This window comes from Musa acuminata, chromosome BXJ3-4 (genome assembly GCF_036884655.1).
Source record: "Musa acuminata AAA Group cultivar baxijiao chromosome BXJ3-4, Cavendish_Baxijiao_AAA, whole genome shotgun sequence".
NCBI lineage: Eukaryota > Viridiplantae > Streptophyta > Magnoliopsida > Zingiberales > Musaceae > Musa > Musa acuminata.
The window spans coordinates 27,540,566-27,567,226 of record NC_088352.1 but is presented as its reverse complement, the minus strand read 5'-3'; the positions used below and the strand labels follow the sequence as shown (position 1 = coordinate 27,567,226).

Genomic DNA, 26,661 nt, shown 5'->3' with positions numbered 1-26,661 from the left:
TTCTCCGAACATGTATCGTGTAGAGAGAGAACGTACTTTGCAAACCTGGGAAGAACAAATTAAATTAAATTCAAATACCAGTTCCATCAACAATTTAAATTACTTCGATTCAAATTAAGTTTAAATCAAGACCTGCTAAGTTATTTTATTTTTCTTTTATATAAAAAATGATCTAAATTTATCTTAAATATAATTTAAATATATGTAAATTCTTTTCAAGTAGATTGAATGGTCCCCGACAAAAAAAAATATATGTAAATTCGTGAGCACCGCTGTGGTCTTCTGCTCTCTCCCCCTCCGAAGAAGACACTGGCGGAATGCGACTCCGAGTGAGCTTTACGCGTTTGGGAACGGTCTGTTGCACGTTGGAACGCTCAAAAGCACGAGAGAGAGAGAGAGAGAGAGAGAGAGAGGCGTCTCTTATGCAGCCGATTCCGAGATACCTGACCCCGGATCCAGCGGCTTCGAAGTTCCCTCGATTTCAGGAAGCAAACGTGAGACTCTCTGGATCGTTTGGAACTCTTATTCCGATCCCCTTCGGTGCTGTTCTTGGATCTCTATTTGGCGTTCGATTTCGTTTTAGTGCCAGAATTAGATTTGGATTATGTTACAGGATTTGGGTTTATGCCTTTGTTTGATGGCGGATACCGGACCTAATATTTGGTTTTGCGCAAGAATGTAATGCCTGCGTTAAAATTTTGATTCTTTTCTGTTAATTTTTCTTAAATTTTCTGCTCTCTGGTGGATTTCGGCTTCCCTTATAACTTCCTTGACTTGTGGTTTTTCTTTGATTGGGTCAGTAATTTGGTTGACGGCCCATGAAGAGTGCTTCAGTGGGTGAAGAGAGTTGAATCTTTTTCTTGGGATCTGATGATACGGTTCGATCTTCGTATCCCGTGTCTGTCAAATTCTTTTCTTTTTATCTTTTAGGTAGACCAATTTTAGACTTCTTGTTTCCTTTACCTTTCCTTAAAACATATATAACTTACTACTTTTAGTTTTCTTCCAAATTGTGCTAATCGTAGATTTTGATGTGTGAGGCGCATAGTGGTAATTCTACATGCTTGCTGCTTTTTCTTATGCGGGACTGAGTTCTGGGAGGATCATACCCCCTGATCCTGCACTGAGTTTGTTGCTGAACCATACATAGATCTTACTCGCCTTACAAATTCATAGATCCACAACTTGCTCTATTCATTCTGTGTTGTAATAATCATTCGTTACTGACCCTGAGTTGATTACAATGAAAACACATGAACGTGCTGCAAATTTTCTTCTTTCGGGTATGATGCCGTGGTTCGTATGGTCGGAGCTTTCTAACACTGAGAATTCAGTTAATTTTGACTGATTGTCTCTTTTGAATTTTGTTTATTGGAATAATTTTTTCTGTTCTACAATGGTGTGGAATTATTTGATATGTTCATTCCTGAATTGATCTACTTAAACGTCTACAAAAACTGGTGCCATTGTGGAGATGCTGCTTTGTATATTTCACAATATTACTTGTTTGACGGCTGTAATCTGTAGTTCTTCTATGAGCTTCTATAGTAGTTGGCTGAATGTGCTTGGTCCTTTGCCACTTAAAAGCCATGATCATGACATCATTCTTACGTCTTGGGTTAGTGCAAACATAAGGTTTATTCTAACATAGCAGCTTCAAGAACCACCTAGACCGGCAACATACCATGATAGGGAAAAGGGAACTAAGTTGTGATTAGCCCCTCATCTTCTTCATCGATTAAGGCTGGAGATTGGACCAGAAATTGGAGACACTGGAGAGAAGCAAGAAGGGTCTACCTCTTCTTTGTCCAAAATTTTCTTAGACAAACAGTCATGTGGTTTGATTCAGTGGAGAGAAGAAGTCGAAACATTTCAAGCCATAATGACCCTTCTCTTACTGATTTGTTTTCCATTAGGCTAGACTGGCCAATACTTTTGAGTGCTTAACAGGCTGTTTGGATTTGTTCTTGTTAGGATCAGAGCAGCACTAAGAGGGGGGGTGAATTAGTGCAGCAAATTAAAACGTCGGTTTTGAAAAATCTTTCGTACGATAAAAATCGAACTTGAAAAACTTAACTTGAACGTGTGTTCGTAAAGGTGTGCAGCAAAGGTAATTGGGAAATAACGCACGTAAGAAGGTTTGCAGTAATGTAAATAGCAATAAGAAAATGCAAACCAAAGATCACGCCGATTTTAAAGTGGTTCGGTCAAATGACCTACATCCACTTGCGAGGCCCTCTTCGATGAGGCTCCCGCCTTCCACTAGCAAATCTTTTGAAGGGGAAGGACAAATACCCCTCTTACAACCTTTTACAAGCAGTTCACACTCTTACAAATTTTCAGTAAGAAAGAAGGAGGTGAACACTCTAGCAAATTAAAAACAAGACTTGCTAAGACTTTTCTAAGACCTTTTTCTCAATCTTTGCTTCTAAAAAAGTTATGATCTCAGCTGAGATTTGAGGGGTATTTATAGGCCTCAAGAGGATTCAAATTTGGGCTCCAAAATTTGAATTCTCTTTGGTTCTCGATGTTGGCGATGCCATCGCCTGTCAGTGGCGGTGCCATCGCCTGTCAGTGTCTGACACTGACAGTGGACTGGTGGTGCCACCACCTAGCTCTCGGATGTTGGGCGGTGCCACCGCCTGGCTCTCGGGTGTTGGGTGGTGCCACCGCCCAACTAGGCGGTGCCATCGCCTGGCTCTCGAGTGCTAGGTAGTGCCACCGCCCAGTTTGGCGGTGCCACCGCCAAACCCTTCGGTTCACTGGTTGGGCTCCAAACTTGGCCCAAACCAGTCCGAACTCGAGCCCATAATTGGGTTATAGGATTAATACCTAATCTTAACCCTAATTAACATGCTAACTACGAATTTAAAGACATTTCCTAAGCTATTACAAAGTTCGTAAGTCAAGACTTTTTCTGGTGAGCTTCCGGCGAACTTCCGGCGGTCTTCCGACGAACTCTCGGAAACCATTTTGCGGACTCCCGGCAAGCTCCTAGACTTCATGGTTTGATCTAGGCGAGTTCCAACGAGCTTCTTCGGCAAGCTCCGATCTTTCTCAGCGAGCTCCGCGAACTTCCAACGAACCTTCCGGCGAGCTTCCGAAAAACCCTTCGGCAAGCTCCCTACTCATTCTCGGCTAGTTCCGACAACATTCCCGACGAACCTTTGGACTTCTGTCGAACTCTCGAACTCGCAACGAATCCTTCGCGCTTGACTCTAACACTTTGTTTCGCTTTATGTCTTCATCGTTATCGTAGTTAATCCTGCACATACAAGCCAAAACTCTACTCCGATCTAGACAATTATTACAACATGAATTGGCATTCTGTTGCCCGGCACGTCATTGGTTGGCGCTTCGTCCGATTCTTCAGCGCATCGTCCTCTCTTACGGCTTGTTGCCCAATTGGCGGTTGACCTTCGCAACCCCGATATCTTTGGCACAATTCCGTTCTTGGCCCGATGCCCGACGTCCGAAGCCTTCTGCCGTCCAATATCATAACGTGATCTCCTCCGGCGCAACGTCAATTCCTCCTGCGTTAACTGTCTAATCCTGATTGAGTAGACCTGCATCACTCAAAATACAGTTAAACAACTAAACACAATCAATTAGTTTCATCATCAAAATCCGAGATTCAACAATCTCCCCCTTTTTGATGATGACAACTAATTGATGACTAACAGAGTTAACCTTAACTCCCCGGAGTTTAACAAAACTCCCCCTATCAATATGCCATTGATAGAACACTCGGATTATCCCAAATCCAAGCAACATTCATCACATGTTATGAAAAACATTTAAACCATCATGCAAATATATATAAAATATTCAATTCAATGCATGAAGTCATCAATATACTTCTCCCCCTATGTCATCAACAAAAAGGAGAAGTAGCTCTAGCTATTTTAAAAGATATTCTAAGTTTTTGTAACATGAAGCTAGATTTTCATCACAACATATAAGCACAAAAGCATAGTAAGATTCTTAAGTTCAATTATGGCAATTCAACACTTGCTTCTTGTGCAAGATTGCACTTTGCTTTTCTTTGCATGTTCTAACTAGCAAAAGCTTTCTCCCCTTTGTTTTTGTCGAAAAGAAGGGAAGAGTACAAGCTAGCCAGTATTTGCCTTGAGCTAGCAATCTTTTCTCCCACTATGTCATTGCCGAAAAGAAGGAGAGGAACCAATGATTTAGACTTTTACATAAATTATGAATTTGCATCAATCAATATTTCAATCATCATATGATATATACAAGACAAAAATGCAAAGAAATCATGTCATGAAAGACATCAATTGTTAAACATGATATGATAATAGTCTCAAAAATTTCAATTTGCGATACAAGTGATACTAAAAAAATTAATGCGATGCTTTTAAGTATATCAACCTATTTTTGATACAAAGCATGGCAAGAGCAATTTTGTTGCAAGTTTTCGAAGTTTTGCACTTTTTGCTTCTTTCGATAGGGAAGATCTTTCTTCTCTTTTTGAGAAATGCAAGCTTGCAAGTTTTACTTCCTTAGCATGCTAGGAAGTTTACTTTCATTTTCAATGCACAAGCTAGCAAAACCTTCTCCCCCTTTATCAAAGTCAAAAAGAAAGGGAGGACTTAATGGCTAAAAATTTCAACCATTCAACAAGCTAAATATGCAAAGAATTCATGAAATATATCAATAAGGATCAATTCATGAATACCAAAGATATGATTCATGGTTCATTAAAATTCTTCTTAACAAGTTCACGATCAAGATTCATATAATTCATAATAAAGCAAATTGATGTACAATCATCACATAAGGCATACAAGGCAAAGAAATCTTGTTATTTCTATATTATGAAATATATGATATCAAGGCTCATGATTCATTTGAAAAGATATAGCACAAAGAGCAACTTGAAACATTCTTATCAAGATCACATTTTAAAATATTCCAAGTATCAAGTGTTTAGAGATAAAAAGTTCAATACATTGTATGAAAAAAAATATAATATCAAGTTTTATCATCATGCAATGTAGCAATTAAAGATTTGCAAGTTTAACATTTTTGCTTTTCTTTACGATGTGCATGATAGCATTTCTTTTGTAATGTTCAAGATAGCAAATTGTACATTATGCTAGCTAGCAAATTAAAGATGTTCAAGAAAGCAAGCTCTTTATTCTCTTTTGAGAAGTGTCATTTTTGCTTCCTTAGTAAAATGCCAACCTAGCAAGGGACAATGTTTTACATGAGGCAAGCAAGCAATTTGGCAAGTGTTACATTTGCATCTTCTCTTTAGATGTGCAAGAAGGTAAGCAAGTTTTTGCATTTTCTTGACTTGTGCAAGCTAGCTAATTTCTTTTTGAGATGACCCTTTATATCAATTCAAGATAGCACATTAGCAACTCTTTCTCCCCCTTTGTCATTGGCAAAAGGAAAGGAAGATTCAAGTCATGAATATCAAAATAATAATTTTATCATGAATATTTCATCATTGCGTGCATCATTATCATACGTTAAAGTATTGCATACATAATACCAAATCATCATATATATTTTTAAAATATATAAACTCATCATTATATGCATGATTCCAAATCATCATTTATATTATTTCAATCATTTTTTCAATCATCACTATAACTCATCATGCACAAAATGTAAAATTATCTAATATAATACAAACATTTATTTTCAAAATATTTATCACTATTTTCATGTATGATAATAAAGTATTCATGATACCGAACATTAAATCAACATTTTTAAGTATTTATTACTTCATGATTGTTGGTACCAAACATTTATCATTTAAAGCATTCATGATACACATCATATGCAATGCATCACATACATCATCATAATAAAAAACATATGCATCATTCTAAATCATAAACATTTCAAATCATCATGGTATTAATCTATCAAATTACATCCTGCCATGCATGATCATAACTTGTTCCCATTTTATCATTGTAAACAAGAAAGAATAAGAGAAGAACAAAATAGTGCATAATATTTCAATTATTTCAAGGCATACAAGCCATAAATTCAATAACATCATGTCATGAAAGATAAGACATCTTGAATTACAAAAGACATAATTCATTTTATCAAATATCTTCTTTAAATAAAATATCAAGAAAAATCATAGGAGTACAAAGAAGAGATCTTGTTTTAAAAAAAAATCAAGTAATAAATCCAAGAAATCAAGATCATAATTTGAATACAAACTCATTCAAATTCAAATCGTCAAATTCATCAAAATCTCAACATTACTTTCAAGAGATTCAAAATGGTATACATAGATTTATCATAATAAACATCAAGATCAATAGGACAGAGAAAAATAATTTTTTCAAGGAAAAAATATTTTCCTCTTTTTAGTTGTTTCAATTCATATGATTTTATTTCACTTATACCAAATAAAAACATGTATCATGTTTAAAACCGAAAGTGTAAAATTTATCACAACAAAGATTAATAAGGCACTTTCATAATGGTAAAAATCAATAATCCATAAATCACAAGATTCATCATGCATAATTTTAAAATTTATTAAGCATGATCATTATGCATGACATTAAAACATAGTTTCAAAACGTTTAATATTTTCATTACATCATTGTGCAATGGTTTTATTGAACATAATTTTGAATGATTCTTATAGATAATTAAAACTTTTTTTAGTTTTAATTTATGTGATTGACTTTATATTAGCATGCTCAAATTTTGTTTTTATATCAAAAACATACATCATGTTTGAAAACCAAAGACAAGATTCATAAAAAAAATCATCAAGCCTTCCATATAAAAACCATGGATTATCATTGAAAGTCAATATGGAAATCATCAAAATACACATTCTTGCTTCTCAAGCACACACATATATATATATATATATATATATGATCATTTAAATCTAGCATTTTATTCTATTAACATAAAACATATAATTTTCAAGAATAATAATTATTCAAAAAAAAGAAAAGAGAAAATGCATCATGGAAAACATCAAGTAATTTCAAAATAATTCAAGAGAGTTGAGTTACTTACCTTGTAGTCGAAGCCCGTCAAAGCCCAATTCGCCGTTTCACCTTTGGAAGTTCTTGAATCATCCTTGGTTGCCTTCCTCTTCTTTGGCCTCTTCCTTCGTTCAAGTTCATTGTCTATTTTAGATTTTTGTTTAATAAACTTATTAAGATTTAGTGTTCGAAGTTCAAGTTCATCATTGTCCTCATCACTTGAGTCATCGCTCAAGTGGTATTCATTTGTCCGGAGTTCCAAATCCTTCCTATTCTTTGGAAGGTGATTTTGTTCATCATGTTCATCATGTGCATTGTGCACCATTTCATATGTCATCAACGAACCAATTAGTTCTTCAAGTGGAAAAATATTTAAATCTTTTGTTTCTTGTATTGCGGTTATTTTAGGATCCCACCTTTTTGGAAGGGATCTTAAGATCTTGCTTACGAGATCAAAATTCGAAAAAGATTTACCAAGAGCTCTTAGATTATTGACGATATCCGTGAAACATGTGTACATGTCGCCTATAGTCTCGCTTGGTTGCATTTGAAAAAGCTCAAAATCATGCAATAAAATGTTAACTTTCGAGTCTTTGACTCTACTAGTTCCCTTGTGCGTGATTTCAAGTGTTCGCCAAATATCAAAAGCCGTTTCGCACGTAGAAATCCGATTGAACTCATTTTTGTCCAAAGCGCAAAATAAGGCATTCATAGCCTTTGCGTTTAAAGAAAAATATTTCTTCTCCAAATCCGACCATTCGTTCATCGGTTTAGAGGGAAGTTGAAAACCGTTTTCAACGATATTCCATAAATCCAAATTCATAGAAATCAAGAAAACTCTCATTCGAGTTTTCCAATAAGTGTAGTCCAATCCGTTAAACAACGGTGGATGAACAATCGATAAGCCCTCTTGAAAGCCATGAAGAGTCATTTCTCTCGGGTGTAAATCCGAAATGAGAAATACCGAGCTCTGATACCAATTGTTAGGATCGGAGCGGCACTAAGAGGGGGGGGGGGAGTGAATTAGTGCAGCGGATTAAAACGTCGGTTTTAGAAAATCTTTCGTACGATAAAAACCGAACTTGAAAAGCTTAACTTGAATGTGTGTTCGTAGAGGTGTGCAGCAAAGGTAATGAGGAAATAACACACGTAAGAAGGTTTGCAGTAATGTAAATAGCAATAAGAAAATGCAAACCAGAGATCACGCCGATTTTAAAGTGGTTCGGTCAAATGACCTACATCCATTTGCGAGGCCCTCTTCGATGAGGCTCCCACCTTCCACTAGCAAATCTCTTGAAGGGGAAGGACAAATACCCCTCTTACAACCTTTTACAAGCAGTTCACACTCTTACAAATTTTCAGCAAGAAAGAAGGAGGTGAACACTCTAGCAAATTGAAAATAAGATTTGCTAAGACTTTTCTAAGACCTTTTTCTCAATCTTTGCTTCTAAAAAAGTTATGATCTCAGTTGAGATTTGAGGGGTATTTATAGGCTTCAAGAGGATTCAAATTTGGGCTCCAAAATTTGAATTCTCTTTGGTTTCCGATGCTGGCAGTGCCACCGCCTGTTAGTGGTGGTGCCATCGCCTGTCAGTGTCTGACACTGACAGTGGATTGGCGGTGCCACCGCCTGGCTCTCGGGTGCTGGGCGGTGCCACCGCCAGACCCTTCGGTTCACTGGTTGGGCTCCAAACTTGGCCCAAACCAGTCCGAACTCGGGCCCATAATTGGGTTGTAAGATTAATACCTAATCCTAACCCTAATTAATATGCTAACTACGAATTTAAAGACATTTCCTAAGCTATTACAAAGTTCGTAAGTCAATACTTTTTCTGGTGAGCTTCCGGCGAACTTCCGGCGGTCTTCCGACGAACTCTCGGAAACCATTCTGCGGACTCCCGGCAAGCTCCTAGACTTCATGGTTTGATCTTGGCGAGTTCCAACGAGCTTCTTCGGCAAGCTCCGATCTTTCTCAGCGAGCTCCGCGAACTTCCAACAAACCTTCCGACGAGCTTCCGAAAAACCCGTCGGCAAGCTCCCTACTCATTCTCGGCTAGTTCCGGCAGCATTCCCGACGAACCTTTGGACTTCCGTCGAACTCTCGAACTCGCAACGAATCCTTCGCGCTTGACTCTGACACTTTGTTTCGCTTTATGTCTTCGTCGTTATCGTAGTTAATCCTGCATACACAAGCCAAAACTCTACTCCGATCTAGACAATTATTACAACACGAATAGACATTCTGTTGCCCGGCACGTCATTGGTTGACGCTTCATCCGATTCTTCAGCGCATCGTCCTCTCTTGCGGCTTGTTGCCCAATTGGCGGTTGACCTTCGTAACCCCGATATCTTTGGCGCAATTCCGTTCTTGGCCCGATGCCCGACATCCGAAGCCTTTTGCCATCCAATATCCTAACGTGATCTCCTCCGGCGCAATGTCAATTCCTCCTACGTTAACTGTCTAATCCTGATTGAGTAGACCTGCATTACTCAAAATACAGTTAAACAATTAAACAGAATCAATTAGTATCATCGTCCAAATCCGAGATTCAACAGTTATGACACATGTACTCGCTTTGGAATATTCACCATTAACGAGTGGCATGCATTCTGTTTCCTTCTTGGACAGGTAAAGACCTGGTAGATCACACAATCTATGTGGCATTTAAGGCTGTCCAGACCTGTTGCATTGGTTAAGTTTATCTTGAAGGGTTTACAATTAGGTGGTTTATTAACTACCTAATTACAAAAAAAATCTTTTTCTATTCATAGGCCTATAGCTTGATAAATTATTCTTGTGTAAGTAGCTTGGTTGTAAAAGGATATCTTGTTTGATTGCTAGGCCTACGGCTTGATAATTTATGGTAAGCTTTATTTTCATGTTAGGTTTGACCTTAGCCCCACTTGTTGTGAAGGTAAATCCCAATATAAATGTTGTTCTGACAGCATGCCTAACACTACCTTTAGTGAGTCTTCTTCTTCTTCTTCTTTTGGGTGGTCACTTAGGTTACAGTTTGTGTTACAGTTTGTTCTATTTTTTTGGTTTAGATTAAAGAGTGCATATCAAAAGTACATCCTGAGATTATGAAATATGTTCAGGAGACAATGTCAAATGAACATGCCATGCGATTTCTTTTGGCCGGGAGTGCAATGCTATTAGCACAGTTTCTGCTTTTCAAGTTTTTAGCCAAAGATTTGGTTAGTGCAGTACTGACATGCTACTTCTTTGTTCTTGGGATTGTGGCTTTCTCGTATGTAGCTGTCTCTTTTAGTAAAATGAGATCTGGTCAATGATTTTCTATGGAATTCATATGTGCAGGCACTTCATATGTTGCTAAAATTGACATGACATGCAGGGTAACATTATTACCAGCAATAAATCGATTTCTTCCAAAACATTGGAACGATGACCTCATTGTTTGGCATGTTCCTTATTTCCGGGGTATGTTATACTTTATTTCTTTTCTTTTTCTGAATTCCTGGATATCATTGTCAAATTATTTTGTGTTGACAGTGTCTCATGCTCTTATCATTCTAATAAGCTTTGTACCTGATTTTTGTTACTTTTCTATCTTCATCTTACTTTCGATGTGTAGCTGACATGTATGATGTAACAATTCAATGCTTCTTATAATGATATATTCAATATTACTTGTTGTTGCACTCTTTGTTCATTTTTCATCTGCAGGAACAGCATAATCAGCTAACGTATATTTAGATCATTGTTTGATTGGAATGATTAAGCTGTCCCATTCAACATGATCTCTTCTAATAGAAAATGATCCTTTCCGGGTTTTCATATGAAAATGGGGATTTATATGTGACAATCCTACATATTGGTTGTTCTCAATTTATCTATATCTCGTCTTTAGGTTGAACAATAACTATCTTCTTAATGTCTTTTGGTATTGGGTTAGTCCATCTAGTGCATGTACAATCTTCTTTTAGATGTTAGACTCAATGAGCTTGCGCTGTAAAATTCATTTGGTTTAGTTCTCTATTTTTGAATGGCAAAAATTGGAGTGCAGGAAGCTATGATAGGTATGCATGCTAGATTGCTAGAATTTTTGTTGATGGGCCAATGGGGCACTGAATTTTTATAGAGATCTAGTTATATGAGACTTGCCTCTCCATCCATAATGAGCAGATATGTTTACTTCTAACTTTTGATGATTTCTGCACCTTATGTGTCCTTATACGCTCTACTTTAACTTTTCCTTCTGCACTGTGCTAGTGAGGACCTTGTGTTTAAGAACTCAGTCAGCTGAATTCTGATAATCTTTCCCCTTCTATTAAGAAGCAGAATTGACATGTGCCGTGGTCATCTCTCATCATTTCTTTGGCATATTGAAGTTAGGGAAATTATTCTAATCATTTTATCAATGAAAATTTGATGAAGTAATTAGAACAACACTTTGATTCCCTTAAAATGTCACAAACTAAGAAGTTTGATAAGTTGAAAGGAAAAACAAAGATTTTTGGGTTTTGAATGCCACAAGCAGAAAAGCTTAATAAGTTTCAAAGTTCATGCAAGAACTTAAAAACAAAACACTCATCGGTATTGAAAGTTGAATACACTTCTGAATTGTATTCCTTACAAAGGGAATCAGTCTTATTTATATAGTACAAAGACTAAGTACAAAAGGAATGAATCCATTAAATACATTAAATAACATTCATATTCCTAATGCATGAATATAGATTACTTATAAATCTGCCTTGAATTGATTTGAATGATTATTCATGAATAAACCCATAATTCATAATATGGTCCAATATGGTTGAATGACCTTTATTCTTTAAAATGGGCTAAAAATTCATCCGTCTCTTAAGGCTGGACTTTCTCTTCACGATGTGGACTTATTTGAATCGCGTTGACTATTTTAGGCTCTTCTTGTATCCATAGAACCTTGACCAAGTTTTGACCAGCTTGCCCCTTCCAAATGCCTTCCAATAAACAAGTTAACGCTTCTTTCATCCTTTTAGCTTTAGCTCTTGTTATTGGTCCTTCATGAATAGTTAAAGAGTCTTTGGCAGAATTATAATCAACTTGCTCATTCATATCATTTCCCCTTTTCTCGAAAGGATTCGTTCTCGAAACAGCGCTTTCATCACCTGCATCAAACATAGATAAATTAGAAACATTGAAGGTTGCACTAATATTACCATACTCACCTAGTAGTTCCAGTTTGTATGCATTGTCATTAATTTTTTTAAAGACTTGAAATGGACCATCTCCTCTTGACATTAGTTTATACTTCCTTTGGTTAGGAAATCTTTTCTTCCTCAAGTGTACCCAAACCCAATCACCAAGTTCAAATACTACTTGCTTTCGGCCTTTGTTGTGTTGTTTATCATATTGTAGAGTTTTCTTTTCAATTTGTGTTCGGACTCTTTCATGCAATATTTTGACAAAATTAGCTTTTTGCTTACCATCCAAATTGGCCTTTTCTAAAGGTAAAGGTAGCAAATCCATAGGAGTTAATGGATTGAACCTGTACACAACGTCAAATGGGGAATGATTTGTTGTAGCATACACACTTCTGTTATAAGCAAACTCCACATGTGGCAAACATTCCTCCTAAATTTTCAAATTCTTTTGAATTATGACCCTCAAAAGTGTTGATAAAGTTCGATTTACCATCTCCGTTTGTCCATCTGTTTGTGGGTGACAAGTGGTTGAATACAATAGCCTTGTACCCAACTTGTTCCAAAGTGTTTTCCAAAAGTGGCTAAGGAACTTTATATCTTTATCACTCACAATTGTCTTTGGAATGCCATGTAATCTTATAATTTCTTTGAAGAACAGCTCCGCAACATGTGTTGCATTATCTGTTTTGTGGCAAGGAATGAAACGTGCCATCTTGCTAAACCTGTCAACAACAACAAAAATATAATCTCTCCCTCCTTTTGACCTAGGTAAACCCAAGACAAAGTCCATGGATATATCAACCCAAGGCTCACTAGTTATAAGAAGAGGAGTATACAATCCATGAGGCATTACTTTAGATTTAGCTTATTTACAAGTAATGCATTTCTCACACAATCTCTCATCTCTTTTCATGTGCTGCCAAAAGAAATGATCATTTAACACATCTAAAGTTTTTCTAACCCCAAAATGCCCCATTAAACCTCCACTATGTGCCTATCTCACAAGTAATTTTCTCATTGAACATTGAGGAACACAACTTATTTTCTTTGAAAAGAAAACCATTATACCTGAAGATCTTGTCAAAACCTCCTTTCTCACATGTCCCATAAACATTAGCAAAATCATGATCAGAATTGTATAAATTTTTAATGTACTCAAAACCCAATAATTTTGCATCAAGTTGAGAAATTAGAGCGTACCTTCTAGAAAGAGCATCGGCAACCATATTTTCCTTACCTTATTTATACTTGATGATGTATGGAAAGAATTCAATAAACTCCACCCATTTTTCTTGTATACGGTTTAGCTTTCCTTGTCCTTTGAGATATTTCAAGGACTCATGATCGGTGTGTATAATGAATTCCTTGTACTAAAGATAGTGCTACCATGTCTCTAACACTCTTACCAAAGCGTAAAACTCCTTGTCATATGTCGGGTAGTTAAGACTTGCTCCACTTAGCTTATCACTAAAGAACGCAATGGTTTTGCCTTCTTACATTAAGACTCCTCCAATTCCTATTCCACTCGCATCACACTCAATCTCAAAAGTTTTAGCAATGTTCGGTAAAGCAAGCAAAGGTGCTGAACTGAGTTTGTCTTTATGCAAGTTAAAAGTATCATCTAGTTTTTCACCCCATCTAAATCCCATATTCTTTTTGATGCATTTAGTTAATGGTGCAGCAATTGTAGAAAAATCCTTAATGAATCTTCTATAAAAGCTAGCAAGACCATGAAAACTTTTAACATCACTAACACTAGTAGGTTTTGGTCACTCCCTAATTACTTTCACTTTTTTTTGATCAACATGTATTCCTTTATCATTAACAACATATCCAAGAAAAGTAATTTCATTAGTGCAAAAAGTGCATTTCTTTATATTAGCATATAACTTTTCTTTTCTAAGCACGTCAAAAACAACTTTTAAATGTGTTACATGCTCATCTAAACTTTTGCTATCCAAAAGTATATCATCAAAATAAACCACTACAAACTTTCCAATGTAAGTACGTAAAATATGATTCATCAATCTCATGAAAGTACTAGGTGCGTTAGTTAGGCCAAAAGGCATAACTAGCCATTCATATAAACCATGTTTAGTTTTGAAAGCGGTTTTCCATTCATCACCCTCATACATTCTTATTTGATGATATCCAGATTTTAAATCAATTTTTGAAAACATACAAGAACCATGCAATTCATCCAACATATCATCTAGCCTAGGAATAGGATGTCTATACTTTACCGTGATTTTGTTGATGACTCATCAATCAACACACATTCTCCAAGATCCATCCTTTTTAGGCACCAACAGAATAGGAACTACACATGGACTTATGCTTTCTCGCACATACCCCTTTTGCATAAGCTTACTTACTTGCTTTTGGATTTCCTTGGTCTCTTCGGGGTTGCATCTATATGCTGGCTTATTTGGTATGCTTACACCTGGAATGAAATCAATTTGATGCTCAATTCCTCTAATTGGTGGCAAACCATTAGGAACTTCTTCGAGAAAGAGATCCTCATTTTCCTGCAAAAGATCAACAATAACACTAGGCAAACTCTTGTCAATTTTGTTAGAAGCAATCAAAACATCCTTGTACATAAGTACAAGTAAGGGCTGCCTCATGGTTAAGGCTTTCGTCACATCACTCATTTTGGCATAAACACTCATTTTTCTTTCACTCAAGCTTTCCTTGTTTTCTTTCCCCTTGTATTTCCCAATACTCTCATTTTTACCACTCAACTCACCATTTTCTTTTCTCTCTTTCTTGTTCCCTCCCCATATTGTTGTTTTATGCGCATTTAGTCTTCAAAAATTGTATTTGGAGGCAAAGGTCCAAGCTGATATTTCTGTCCATCCATGATCAAAGAATAACGGTTCTTGAACCCATCATGTATTACCCCTTCGATTATATTGCCAAGGTCTCCCCAACAACATATGACCAGCATACATAGGTACCACATCATACCAAACTTCATCCTTATATCTATCAATTGAAAAAGAATAATACTTTCCGATTTACCTTTACTACACCACTATCATTTAACCATTGTAACTTGTAAGGTTTTGGATGCTTGATAGTAGGTAATTTCAGTTTCTCCACGAGCAAAGTGCTTGTCACATTTGTACAACTTCCACTATCAATAATCACATTACACAACTTGTTAGCAATCAAACAATGAGTATGAAACAGATTTTCACGTTGTTCACCATGTTCATCATTTTTATTTTGCAAACTAAGTGTGCGTTGAACAACTAGATTTTCACCTTTAGCATACTCTACATCACTAGCATCCTTTAGAATGTCATCACCATCCTCTCTCTCACTTTCAGATTCCACAATTCCATCCCTCATAATTATAACTCTCTTATTAGGACATTCATGTGCTATATGTCCATGCCCAAGGCACTTAAAACACTTAATACCTCTAGTTTGATTAGGTAGATTCTCACCTTTACCCTTGCTGCCTGATTCATTTTTGTTTTTAGTTTCATCAATTTTAGGCTTAACAATGGGTTTATCATCATTTTTACTCCAATTCGGTTTCCAAGAAGAAGAAAAACCCAAATAAGGTTTTGAAACATACCTTGTGCCTTTTCTTTTGAGTTGCCTCTCAATCTTCATGACCATATTCACCATGTCCTCAATCTTCACATACTGTTGCAACCAAGGTTCGCTGTACCGTACCGTACCGGCGTTTCGACCCGGGCTCGGTACGGTATGGTACCGGTGTATCGGGCGGTACATCAGGGCGTACCAAGCTGTACACTCTGGTGTACCAAATAATTTTTTATTTTTTATTCATACTGTAGCAGTGCTACAATATAGTACCGTAACACTGTAGCACTACAGTATAGTACTGTAGCACTGTAGCGGTACCGGGCGATCCGTGTACCGGTAACCTGTCGGATCGGTATGTACCGCCCGGTACGGGCAGTACGCTTCGGTACGGCAGACCTTGGTTGCAACTCTATATGATCAGCAATATTCTTATTTAATCCACTAAGGAATTGAGCCATGGTGGCCTCACGGTCTTCCTCCACATTAGCCGTTATCATGGCTATCTCCATCTCCTTGTGATATTCATCAACACTCATGGAGCCTTGTGTCAAGGTTTACAGCCGTTGATGCAAATCCCTATAGTAATAGCTAGGGACAAATCTCCTCCTCATGATTTGTTTCATCTCCAACCAAGTCTCCACGGGCCTTTCACCATTTCTACGCTTGTCTTTACACAATTGATCCCACCAAACAATAGCATAATCAAAAAATTCAACGGCAACTAATTTTACCTTTTTCTCTTCGGAGTAGTTGTGACATTCAAAGATTATATCCACTTTTCGTTCCCACTCCAAATAAGCATATGGATTATTCTTCCCTTGAAAAGAAGGAATTTTTATTTTTGTGCTGCCTATGTTTCTGTCCACACCATCAAAACATCCTCTCCTAAGTTTGTCTCCTAGGATTAACATCTTGACCAATTAGAGTAACTTGGTCATCATCCACGTCATCGCCACCATCATATTCATCATTGACAAAGGTTGGTTGTCTCCCACGTCGTGGTTCACCTTGCAATCTATTAATTGCATCATCATATCTTTCTAGATGATCTCTTACATCTCCCATCACTTTGAATATACATTCAAATTGTTGCTGCATTGCTTGAACTAAAAGATCATTTGATGAAGAACTCGCTTCTTTATCTTTAGGCATGTATACAACCTGAAAAACAAAGTTAGAACAACCTCACCAACACTCCCTCACATGTTTCACTCTAGATTTTATTCACTCCACTCATGTTTCACACAAATTTTGGTTTTTCTCGATACTGATCTCACCACACTTGCCTTTTACCTCTCTTGTTTTGTTATTTAAGTTTTTAGATTAACTAAGGTACCTAAACAAACAATTCAGATTATGACAATTCAAAAAGAGTGAAATTGGGCAGGTTTAAAAGCAAACAAATGGTAGGCCAATTTAAAGGTGTGTATAATGCACTTTAATTATAAGTAAAGACTAGAATTCAAATATCAATTGAACGAAGAAATTTTTTTTGGAATGAAGAAATATTTCCAAACCAAAACAGAAATTCAAATGAATAAAGATAGAATTATGTAATTTGCAAGAATTCCTTGAATCCGTAAATTTTTTTTTTAATTCTGATCTCTTTTTTTTTTTGACCTTTGATTTTCCCTCTTTTTTTTACCTTTGATTTTCTCTTTTTTTTTACTTCTTGATTTTTTTTCTTTTTATACTATAAAGTGCGGAATTACAAAGAAGAATTGTAATAATACAAGAAGCAAAACAATGAAGATGAAGGAAGAACAATAATTATAGATATTGTCCAAAATGAAGAAGAAGAAGAGAAAAGGAAAATATAAAAGATAGAAAATAAATAGATACGTAAACCTTAAACTTGAGCCAAGCTTTGATACCAAATGATGGAAATCATCAACTTAGCAATGAAAATTTGATGAAGTAATTAGAACAATACTTTGATTCCCTTAAAACGCCACAAACTAAGAAGCTTGATAAGTTGAAAGAAAAAACAAAGATTTTTGGATTTTGAACGCCACAAGCAGTAAAGCTTGATAAGTTCCAAAGTTCATGCAAGAACTTAAAAATAAAATACTCACCGGTGTTGAAAGTTGAATACACTTCTGAATTGTATTCCTTACAAAGGGAGTTAGCCTTGTTTATATAGTAGGAAGGGAATGAATCCATTAAATACACTAAATGACATACATATTCCTAATGCATGAATATAAATTACTCATGAATCTGACTTGAATTGATTTGAATGATTATTCATGAATAAGCCCATAATTCCTAATATGATCCAATATGACTAAATGACCTTTATTCTTCAAAATGAGCTAAAAATTCATCCTTCTCTCAAGGCTGGACTTTTTCTTCACGATATAGACTTATTTGAATCACGTTGACTATTTTAGGCTCTTCTTGTATTCATAGAACCTTGACCAAGTTTTGACCAGCTTACTCCTTCCAAATGCCTTCCAATAAAAAGTTAAGGTTTTTTTCATCCTTTTAGCTTTAGCTCTTGTCATTGGTCCTCCATGAATAGTTAAAGGGTCTTTGGCAGAATTATAATCAACTTGCTCATTCATATCATTCCCCCTTTCCTCGAAAGGATTCGTCCTCGAATCAGCGCCTTCATCACCTGCATCAAACAAAGATAATTCAGAAACATTGAAGGTTGCACTAACATTGTCATACTCACTTGGTAGTTCCAACTTATATGCATTGTCATTGATTTTGGGTACACTTGAGGAAGGAAAGATTTTCTAACCAAAGGAAGTATAAACTAATGCCAAGAGGAGATGGTCCATTTTGAGTCTTTCAAAAAATCAATGACAATGCATACAAGCTGGAACTACCCGGTTAGTATGGCAATATTAGTACAACCTTCAATGTTTCTGATTTATCTTTGTTTGATGCTGGAGATGAAGGTGCTGATTCGAGGACGAATCCTTTCGAGGAAAGGGGGACTGATATGAATGAGCAAGTTGATTATAATTCTGCCAAAGACCTTTTAATTATTCATGGAGGATCAATGACAAGAGCTAAAGCTAAAAGGATGAAAGAAGCCTTAACTTATTTATTGGAAGGCACTTGGAAGGAGCAAGCTAGTTAAAACTTGGTCAAGTTTCTATGGATACAAGAAGAGCTTAAAATAATCAACGTGATTCAAATAAGTCCACATTGTGAAAAGAAAGTCCAGCCGTGAGAGAAGGATGAATGTTTAGCCCATTTTGAAGAATAAAGGTCATTCAGTCATATTGGACCATATTAGGAATTGTGGACTTATTCGTGAATAATCATTCAAATCAATTCAAGTCAGATTCATGAGTAATTTATATTCATGCATTAGGAATATAAATATCATTTAGTGTATTTAATGGATTCATTTCCTTTCTACTATATAAACAAGGCTAACTCCCTTTGTAAGGAATACAATTCAGAAGTGTATTCAACTTTCAACACCGATGAGTGTTTTATTTTTAAGTTCTTACATGAACTTTGGAACTTATCAAGCTTTTCTAATTGTGGCGTTCAAAACCCAAAAATCTTTGTTTTTCTTTTCAACTTATCAAGCTTCTTGGTTTGTGACGTTTTAAGGGAATCAAAGTGTTATTCTAATTACTTCATCAAATTTTCATTGATAATGTTAGTTTGGCAAGTCCCATAGTCCCACATCGGGAAAATCAAGTTTGGTATCTCCTGTTTAACCTATAAATAAGGGCTTAAGCTTTGAAGTCAAAGGCATCACAAAAAAAATCTAAGTGTTTACTTTGGGTTTAAGTTCACACTCAGTTAAATAGTTTGGGCTTACAGTTTGGGTTTTTCTTGTTTAGTATTTTCGGGTGTTTTATGGCCTAGGAACATCTTCCTAAGGCATTTGTAATAGTCTCTTTTATAGTAGTGATTTGCTCCTCCTTCGTCCGTGGTTGTAGGTCAAGGTTAATTGACCAAACCACGTAAATCTGGTGTTCTTGTCGCTTTTATCTTTTCGCTTTATTGTCTTTGTTAGATTGCCAAAATTACCCTTTGGTAAATTTCTTGGGGCTAGCTCTAACAAACTGGTATCGGAGCCTAGTTCTGGGATCTTTTGGTAACAATGACAATAACAAATATCGTTGTCGAGAAATTCGATAGAAATGTCAACTTCGGCATGTGGCAACTCAAGATGGAGGCCATTCTGATTTAAGACGGAGTTGATTTGGCACTTCAGGGAGCTGAGAACATTCCAGATGGTACGTCAAAGAAAGATCTTGCGGGTATGGATAAGAAGGCCCGATCCAGCATTATTCTAAATCTCTCTGACGAGGTTTTACGGGAGGTAGCTACGGAGACTATGACTAAGAGCATGTGGGACAAGCTTAAAGCCTTGTACATGAAGAGGACAGTGGAGAATCGTCTCTACTTGAAGCAGAGTTTGTATATGCTTCGGATGACTGAAGGTACATCTATACTCTCACATCTTGATAAATTTGATTCATTGATTATGGATTTGGAGAATATAGATGTAAAAATTGATGACGAGGATAAGACCCTGTTACTCTTGTATTCTCTTCCCCAATCTTTTAAGCATTTCCGTGATACTTTGATTTATGGAAAAGAAACAGTTTCGTATCAAGAAATTAAATCTACACTGAAATCTAAGGAGCAGATAGACAGGAATATCACTGGGGAAAGTATAGGGAATCAGGTTGAGGGTCTGGTTGTCAGGGGTAGAATGGATAAAAGAGAATTTGACAGTAGTAGATCTAAATCTAGACATAGAAATTTGGAATGCAGATATTATCAGAAAATGAGGCACATTAAGACTGATTGCTTTAAATTGAAAAATAAATTAAAGCAAAAGGGAAAACTTGTTGAGAAAACTACTGAGTCCGCTGAAGCTAGTGTAGCATCTGATGAGAATGTTGAAAATATTTTCTTTACTACTGATGACAGGACGATGTCTAAAAATGAATGGATTTTAGATTCGGGTTGTTCTTATCACATGTGTCCCAATAGGGATTTGTTTTCCATATATGAATCTTGTAATGGTGGAATTGTTTTGATGGACAATAATGCCGCATGTGATGTTGTTGGTAGAGGCATAATCCGAATTAAAATGTATGATGGTATTGTAAGGACGCTCACTAATGTTAGACATGTTCCTGATTTAAAAAAGAATCTCATCTCTTTAGGCACCCTAGAGGCCCTTGGGTAAATACACAGCTGAAGGTGGAGTTATGAAAGTTTCTAGAAGTGCTCTTGTTGTTATGAAAGCTTGTAGGTCTGGTATCTTGTATATTCTGCAGGGAATTACTGTCACAGGTTCGGTTGTAGTTTCGTCATCATCATTGTCTGATTCTGACATCACCAAATTATGGCATATGCGTTTGGGTCATATGAGCGAAAAATGTTTGAGCATATTGAGCAAAAGGGGTCTACTTTGTGGACAGAGTACTGGGCCACTGAATTTTTGTGAACATTGCATTTTTGGAAAGTAGAAAAGAGTCAGCTTCAATTCTCCGGCAGTTCACAAAACAAAAGATACTCTTGATTATATTCATTCAGACCTTTGGGGTCCAACTCATGTTCAATCTAAGGGTGGTGCTAGGTATATGTTGACTTTCATTAACGATTATTCCAGGAAAGTTTGGGTTTATTTTCTGAAGCATAAAAATGATGTTTTTCTAACATTTAAACAATGGAAGGCTTTGATTGAGAAGCAAACAGGTAAACAGATTAAGCGGCTTCGAACAGATAATGACATGGAATTTTGTGAAGGTGACTTTGATGAATTCTGCAAAAATGAAGGAATCGTTCGGCATCGCACTGTTAGGATGACGCCTCAGCAAAATGGTGTGGCCGAACATATGAACAGAACACTCTTGGAGAGAGCAAGGTATATGATCTCAAATGCAGGGTTGACAAAGGACTTTTGGGCAGAGATGATTAATATGGCCTGTTACGTTGTCAACCGCGCTCCTTCTGCAGCACTTAACTTTAAAACTCCGGAGGAAGTTTGGTCAGGTACTCCTACTGATTACTCTGATTTAAAAATTTTTGGGTGTCCAACATACATGCATGTAAATGAAGGAAAATTAGAGTCTCGAGCTAAAAAGTGCATTTTCCTTGGGTATGCTTCTAGGGTGAAAGGATACAGATTATGGTGTTTTGATCCCAAATCCCCAAAATTTGTAATCAGTAGAGATGTTACTTTTGATAAATTATCTATGTTATCTTCTAAAGAGGATTCTACTAGTTGTACAAATGATAGTGCGTAGAAGTAGATGGAGCTTGAGATTAGTAGGTCTAATTCTTTTCAGTCGAACTCTTCTACTCAAAGAATGCCAGTAGATGGTCTCGAGTCTACTGACGCAGATGATCCAGAGGAAAAGCAATATTCCATAGCCAAGGATAGACCACGAAGAGATATTCGACCACTATAAAGATATGCAAATTTGGTTGCATATGCTTTGTCTGTTACAGAAGAAATAAGTGAAGTTGGTGAGCCTACTTCTTACTCAGATGCAGTTTCTTGTGATAATTCCGCTAAGTGGTTGATCGCGATGAATGAAGAAATTAAATCTCTCAATCGGAATAGAACTTGGGATCTTGTGAAGCCGCCTTCGGGTAAGAAAATTGTTGGATGCAAATGGGACACTATTGCTGAGGGAAAGGTCCTTGTTCAGAAAATTCATACGAAGGACAATCCAGCTGATATGCTTACGAAGCCTCTTCCTATTTACAGGTTCAAGCAGTGCTTGGACTTGGTTGATATTCATTATTAGTGATTGCCCATTGGGGCTTTTATAAAGAAGGTGGAGCAAGTTTTGTTGGGACATGCCAAGGTGGAGATTTGTTAGTTTGGCAAGTCTCATAGTCCCACATCGGGAAAATTAAGTTTGGTATCTCCTGTTTAACCTATAAATAAGGGCTTGGGCTTTGAAGTCAGAGGCACCACAAGTAGCACCACAAGAAAAACCTAAGTGTTTACTTTGGGTTGAAGTCCACACTTAGTTAAATAGTTTGGGCTTACAGTTTGGGTTTTTCTTGTTTAGTGTTTTCGGTTGTTTTATGGCTTAGAAATATCTTTCTAAGGCATTTGTAATTGTCTCTTTTATAGTAGTGATTTGCTCCTCCTTCGTCCGTGGATGTAGGTCAAGGTTAATTGACCGAACCACGTAAATCCGGTGTTCTTGTCGCTTTTATCTTTTCGCTTTATTGTCTTTGTTGGGTTGCCAAAATTACCCTTTGGTAAATTTCTTGGGACTAGCTATGACAGATAAAATGATTAGAATAGTTCCCTAACTTAAATCTTGAATGATATGTCTTGTTTTAATTTGTTGGAGGGGTCAATTTGCATTCCATATGTATCATAGCTCTTTAGCTATCGGGGTGTATGGTTGCTAAGTTGATGATTTTCATCGTGTGTCGTGGTCATCTCTCATCATTTCTTCTTGATAGATGTTTATTTTTTAATGTTTCGTCTTGCAGCTGCTTCTCTGGAATTCACCAGGTCTCAGGTTGTTGCTTCAGTACTGGAATCTTTTTTCCATGTTTGGTATGCTCTAAAAAAGCATTGGCTGGCAAACAATATACTGGGAATTGCATTTTGTATTCAGGTTTGTATTCAGTTTTTTTTCAATGAATGATGATGTAGCTGATTGATATTACTTGTCGTAGGTTTTTTAGTCATTTTTGTTCTGTAGTAATTTTAGTCATTTTTTAGTCGTTTTAGTCAATAGATCCTAGGTAAGACTTAATAACATACAAGAGAGTCATTGTTTGCTAGATGCAAAAATTGTTATGTATTGGTATATTTTGAATTAAAAAAATGATACCAAAATTGCACTTCGTTATATATGAATATTTACCTTTAATTACCTTATATTATATACAATTATGGAGATAAATTAAGAGTACTCAATTTGATTAATTAGTTATTTAAACTTTTCAAAGAAAAAATTAAGACAAGTGGAAAGTGGCAAATTTGAAACAGGGAAATCGGTGCCTAGGAGGGTAGACTTCAGCAGAGGAGAGTTGGTAATGGAGAGCAAATGTGAGGGATAGTTTGGTGTAGGGTAAAGGAATTAGGGCTTGGGTCGGGCACTTGGTGGTAAGGAGTTATATATCTGATTCTTTAATTGATTCAACTGAACTATTGGGTGTGGTTTGGATGCAGGCTAAAGCTGTCTGTAATTGTTGTTTGTCTAATCGAGTTTGAGCCCAGGTGAGCACAGCCCGTAGGTTGGCCCAGAAAAGTGTTTCCAATGCCCAACACCCAGACAAATATTTATATAATGTAATATTTAAATACCTTTTCTGTTTAAATATTACATTATATAAGGAGAGGATCATTACACTCACTAGCATGGTTGTAATACCTGTTCAATATTGGTTTTATTAATTGGTTGGACTGATTTGACACTGAGATACCAAGCGGCATACTGAGCTGTATAACCTAGTATCGCTAAATAAAGAAAGCAGAAATGATATATCCAACAGGACCGAGTTTATGGTATCATTATCACTACTTGGTTGGACTGGTAGATCTCAGTTTGCTAAGAGTCGGTTATTTTATATTATGTTTAGTAGAGTTTGTACACTGAAAAGAAAGTCCACATTTCTTTTCTCAATGTCTTTTGTATATATTGACCAAAATCTCTGTTTTGCAGGGAACTGAAATGCTATCGTTAGGGCCATCTAAAACCGGTGCGATTTTCTTGGTAAGAGATGACAAATTATATTCTTTGTTTTTTACACAGTTGAATATCTCTCCTAATGCTTACTTCTACTATACTATGCTACATTTTGTGGATTCCCAAAGCTTTTGCTAAGTGGCACATCAATCAAGTGATTTCCAGAGATTATTAGAATATACTTTATGAATCATAACTGACCTAAATCATCTCCATTAATGTAAGCAGAAGTTATTTATCTCCACAAACGATGTGCGCATTTTTGTGAGGCCCCTGACTGCTTCGTAAATGTTTTTAATTCTATGGATTTTTATTCAATTATCCCTGTTGAAATCTAGCTTATTTTGTGACTGGAATTTAGAAAGTTAGAGCTGTTGTTAGACAAGTGATGCAAGTATCTGAAACCAGTTCTTCTGAAGTGACTTCAAGTGAAGTCACATTTTGTGGATGAATACTGTGATATACATTGTTAATATCTACAACAACACATCTTTAAAGGAACAAATATCTTTTTTCACTAAGATGTAGTCACCAAAATATTAAAGCTATGTAAAGTTTAAGCTCTGCAATTACCAAATTTCATGTGAATGGTTCCAAAAATCTAATTCAATATCTCAACAATAGATGAGTACAGAAGTCCCCTCCACATCCCTGATATTGCTGAAAGATACCCATGGGTGGCAGAAATATGGCTAACATGGCATCCCAAAATGTGCCAGTTTCCATTGTCTCAAGGTCCAAAATACCTTATTCTGATTTAAGGATTTAAATTTCAGTCCGATACCAGTATTTGAAGCTACTAAATCAGTACAGTATGTCCTAATGCTACCATATAGAAAAGGTCCAAAACACCTCCTTCTGACTCAAGGATTTAAATTGCAGCTCAACAACAATGTTTGAACCTACTAGATCGGTACATTAGTACCGAGCAGTATATGCACTTATACTCCCTGGTATATTGAATGAAAAACAAATTATGAAAATGATTGTGTTGTTATTGATCTATATATATAACGCCACTACTTGGTCTGTTGTTCAGGCTGTTGATTATCGCTGTGTACCTGACAGGCACTGTTGAGATTTGATACCTTACCTCTGATGCATTATGGAAGATGATTTTAGGAAAACAAGGCTCCATCAATAAAAGCATTTATTGGTAAATTTTCATCTTGAATCCAAAAATATCTAAAGCAATACAATAGCATACATTGGGGCTTTAAGTGAAATTGGGTACAAGGTTAGACCTACACATACCTTGGTAGGATGGACTGGTTTCAGTGTTAATGATAGTGATAGCAGTGAGGCTGTTCATGGTGGAGGGATGGAGCAGGAGAGATTGGGTCGGATAGAGGGATGAGGGAACAAAGAGAGATTAGGTTGGGTTGTTCTTCCCTTTGGAAACTTTACTTATGTCACTGACTTGGACCTCCATTGGAGAAAATTGATTCCAGATTTTTTTGTCTGCTTTGAAGTTCCTCACATCATTCCTTTGGACTTTGGTCCCACTTCAGGCATCTAAACACCAGGAAGTGGTTGAACCCAACTGCAAATGACTTCTGTGGAGTCACTCTTAGTCATCCAGGTATGCCCTAATGATAGTGAGGTGGCATTTTAAAGGTCAATTTTGCTGGAAGTGATCACAGTTTGGTTGTTTTGGGTATCAGGAACAGATGATAAGTGTTCAAGGATGGTAATGGGCTAAATCGATCCAGGATGCTTCAAGATCTCAGCTATGCATCAATGCTGAGGATAAATCTAGCTAAATTACTCCATGATGCTTCAACATCTCAACTATGCATCAGTTCTGAGAATAAATCTATAGTCTAGCTTTTTCCTGGTTGGATTCAACGATACAAACATACTTATTTCCTGTTCATTGGGGATTAATTTTATGTCCATATGCTGCAGGGATTATGTAATTACTGTTGAGATATCCTTTTAAGTCTTGCTTAGGCCATTTTATCATTTAGTCTTGTTAAATAAGTTTTGGCTAAAGGTTAAAGATGGTCAAGGTTCCCATTCTGGTCAATTCATCAGCATTCCAGAAGTTCTTATGTCTACTTATAGTAAGATAAATGTTTGGTTTCTTTTGAGGTTTAATAAATGTAATGCCTCAAAATTAGGGAGAGATGATCCATCAAACAATCATAAGCTACGATAGTTCAAGTCTACCACCTCTCACTCAACTACCTTAAACTATTGACATTCGAGATAATTTATATCAACGTTCCTCTTACTGGTCTGTACCAGTGTATCGACCAACTATCGATATGGTACCTATA

At 36.4% G+C, this 26,661-nt stretch overlaps 1 protein-coding gene across 1 annotated transcript; it reads left to right on the top strand.

Moving 5' to 3' along the window:
* Positions 1–262: 262 nt before the first annotated feature.
* Positions 263–26,661, top strand: LOC135636283 (signal peptide peptidase 1-like). The gene is made up of 5 exons (XM_065147933.1): positions 263–494; positions 10,324–10,446; positions 23,175–23,302; positions 24,356–24,406; positions 25,448–26,661. The coding sequence occupies exons 2-5, from the start codon at positions 10,350–10,352 to the stop codon at positions 25,493–25,495; spliced, it is 324 nt and encodes a 107-aa protein (XP_065004005.1). The 5' UTR covers positions 263–494; positions 10,324–10,349; the 3' UTR covers positions 25,496–26,661.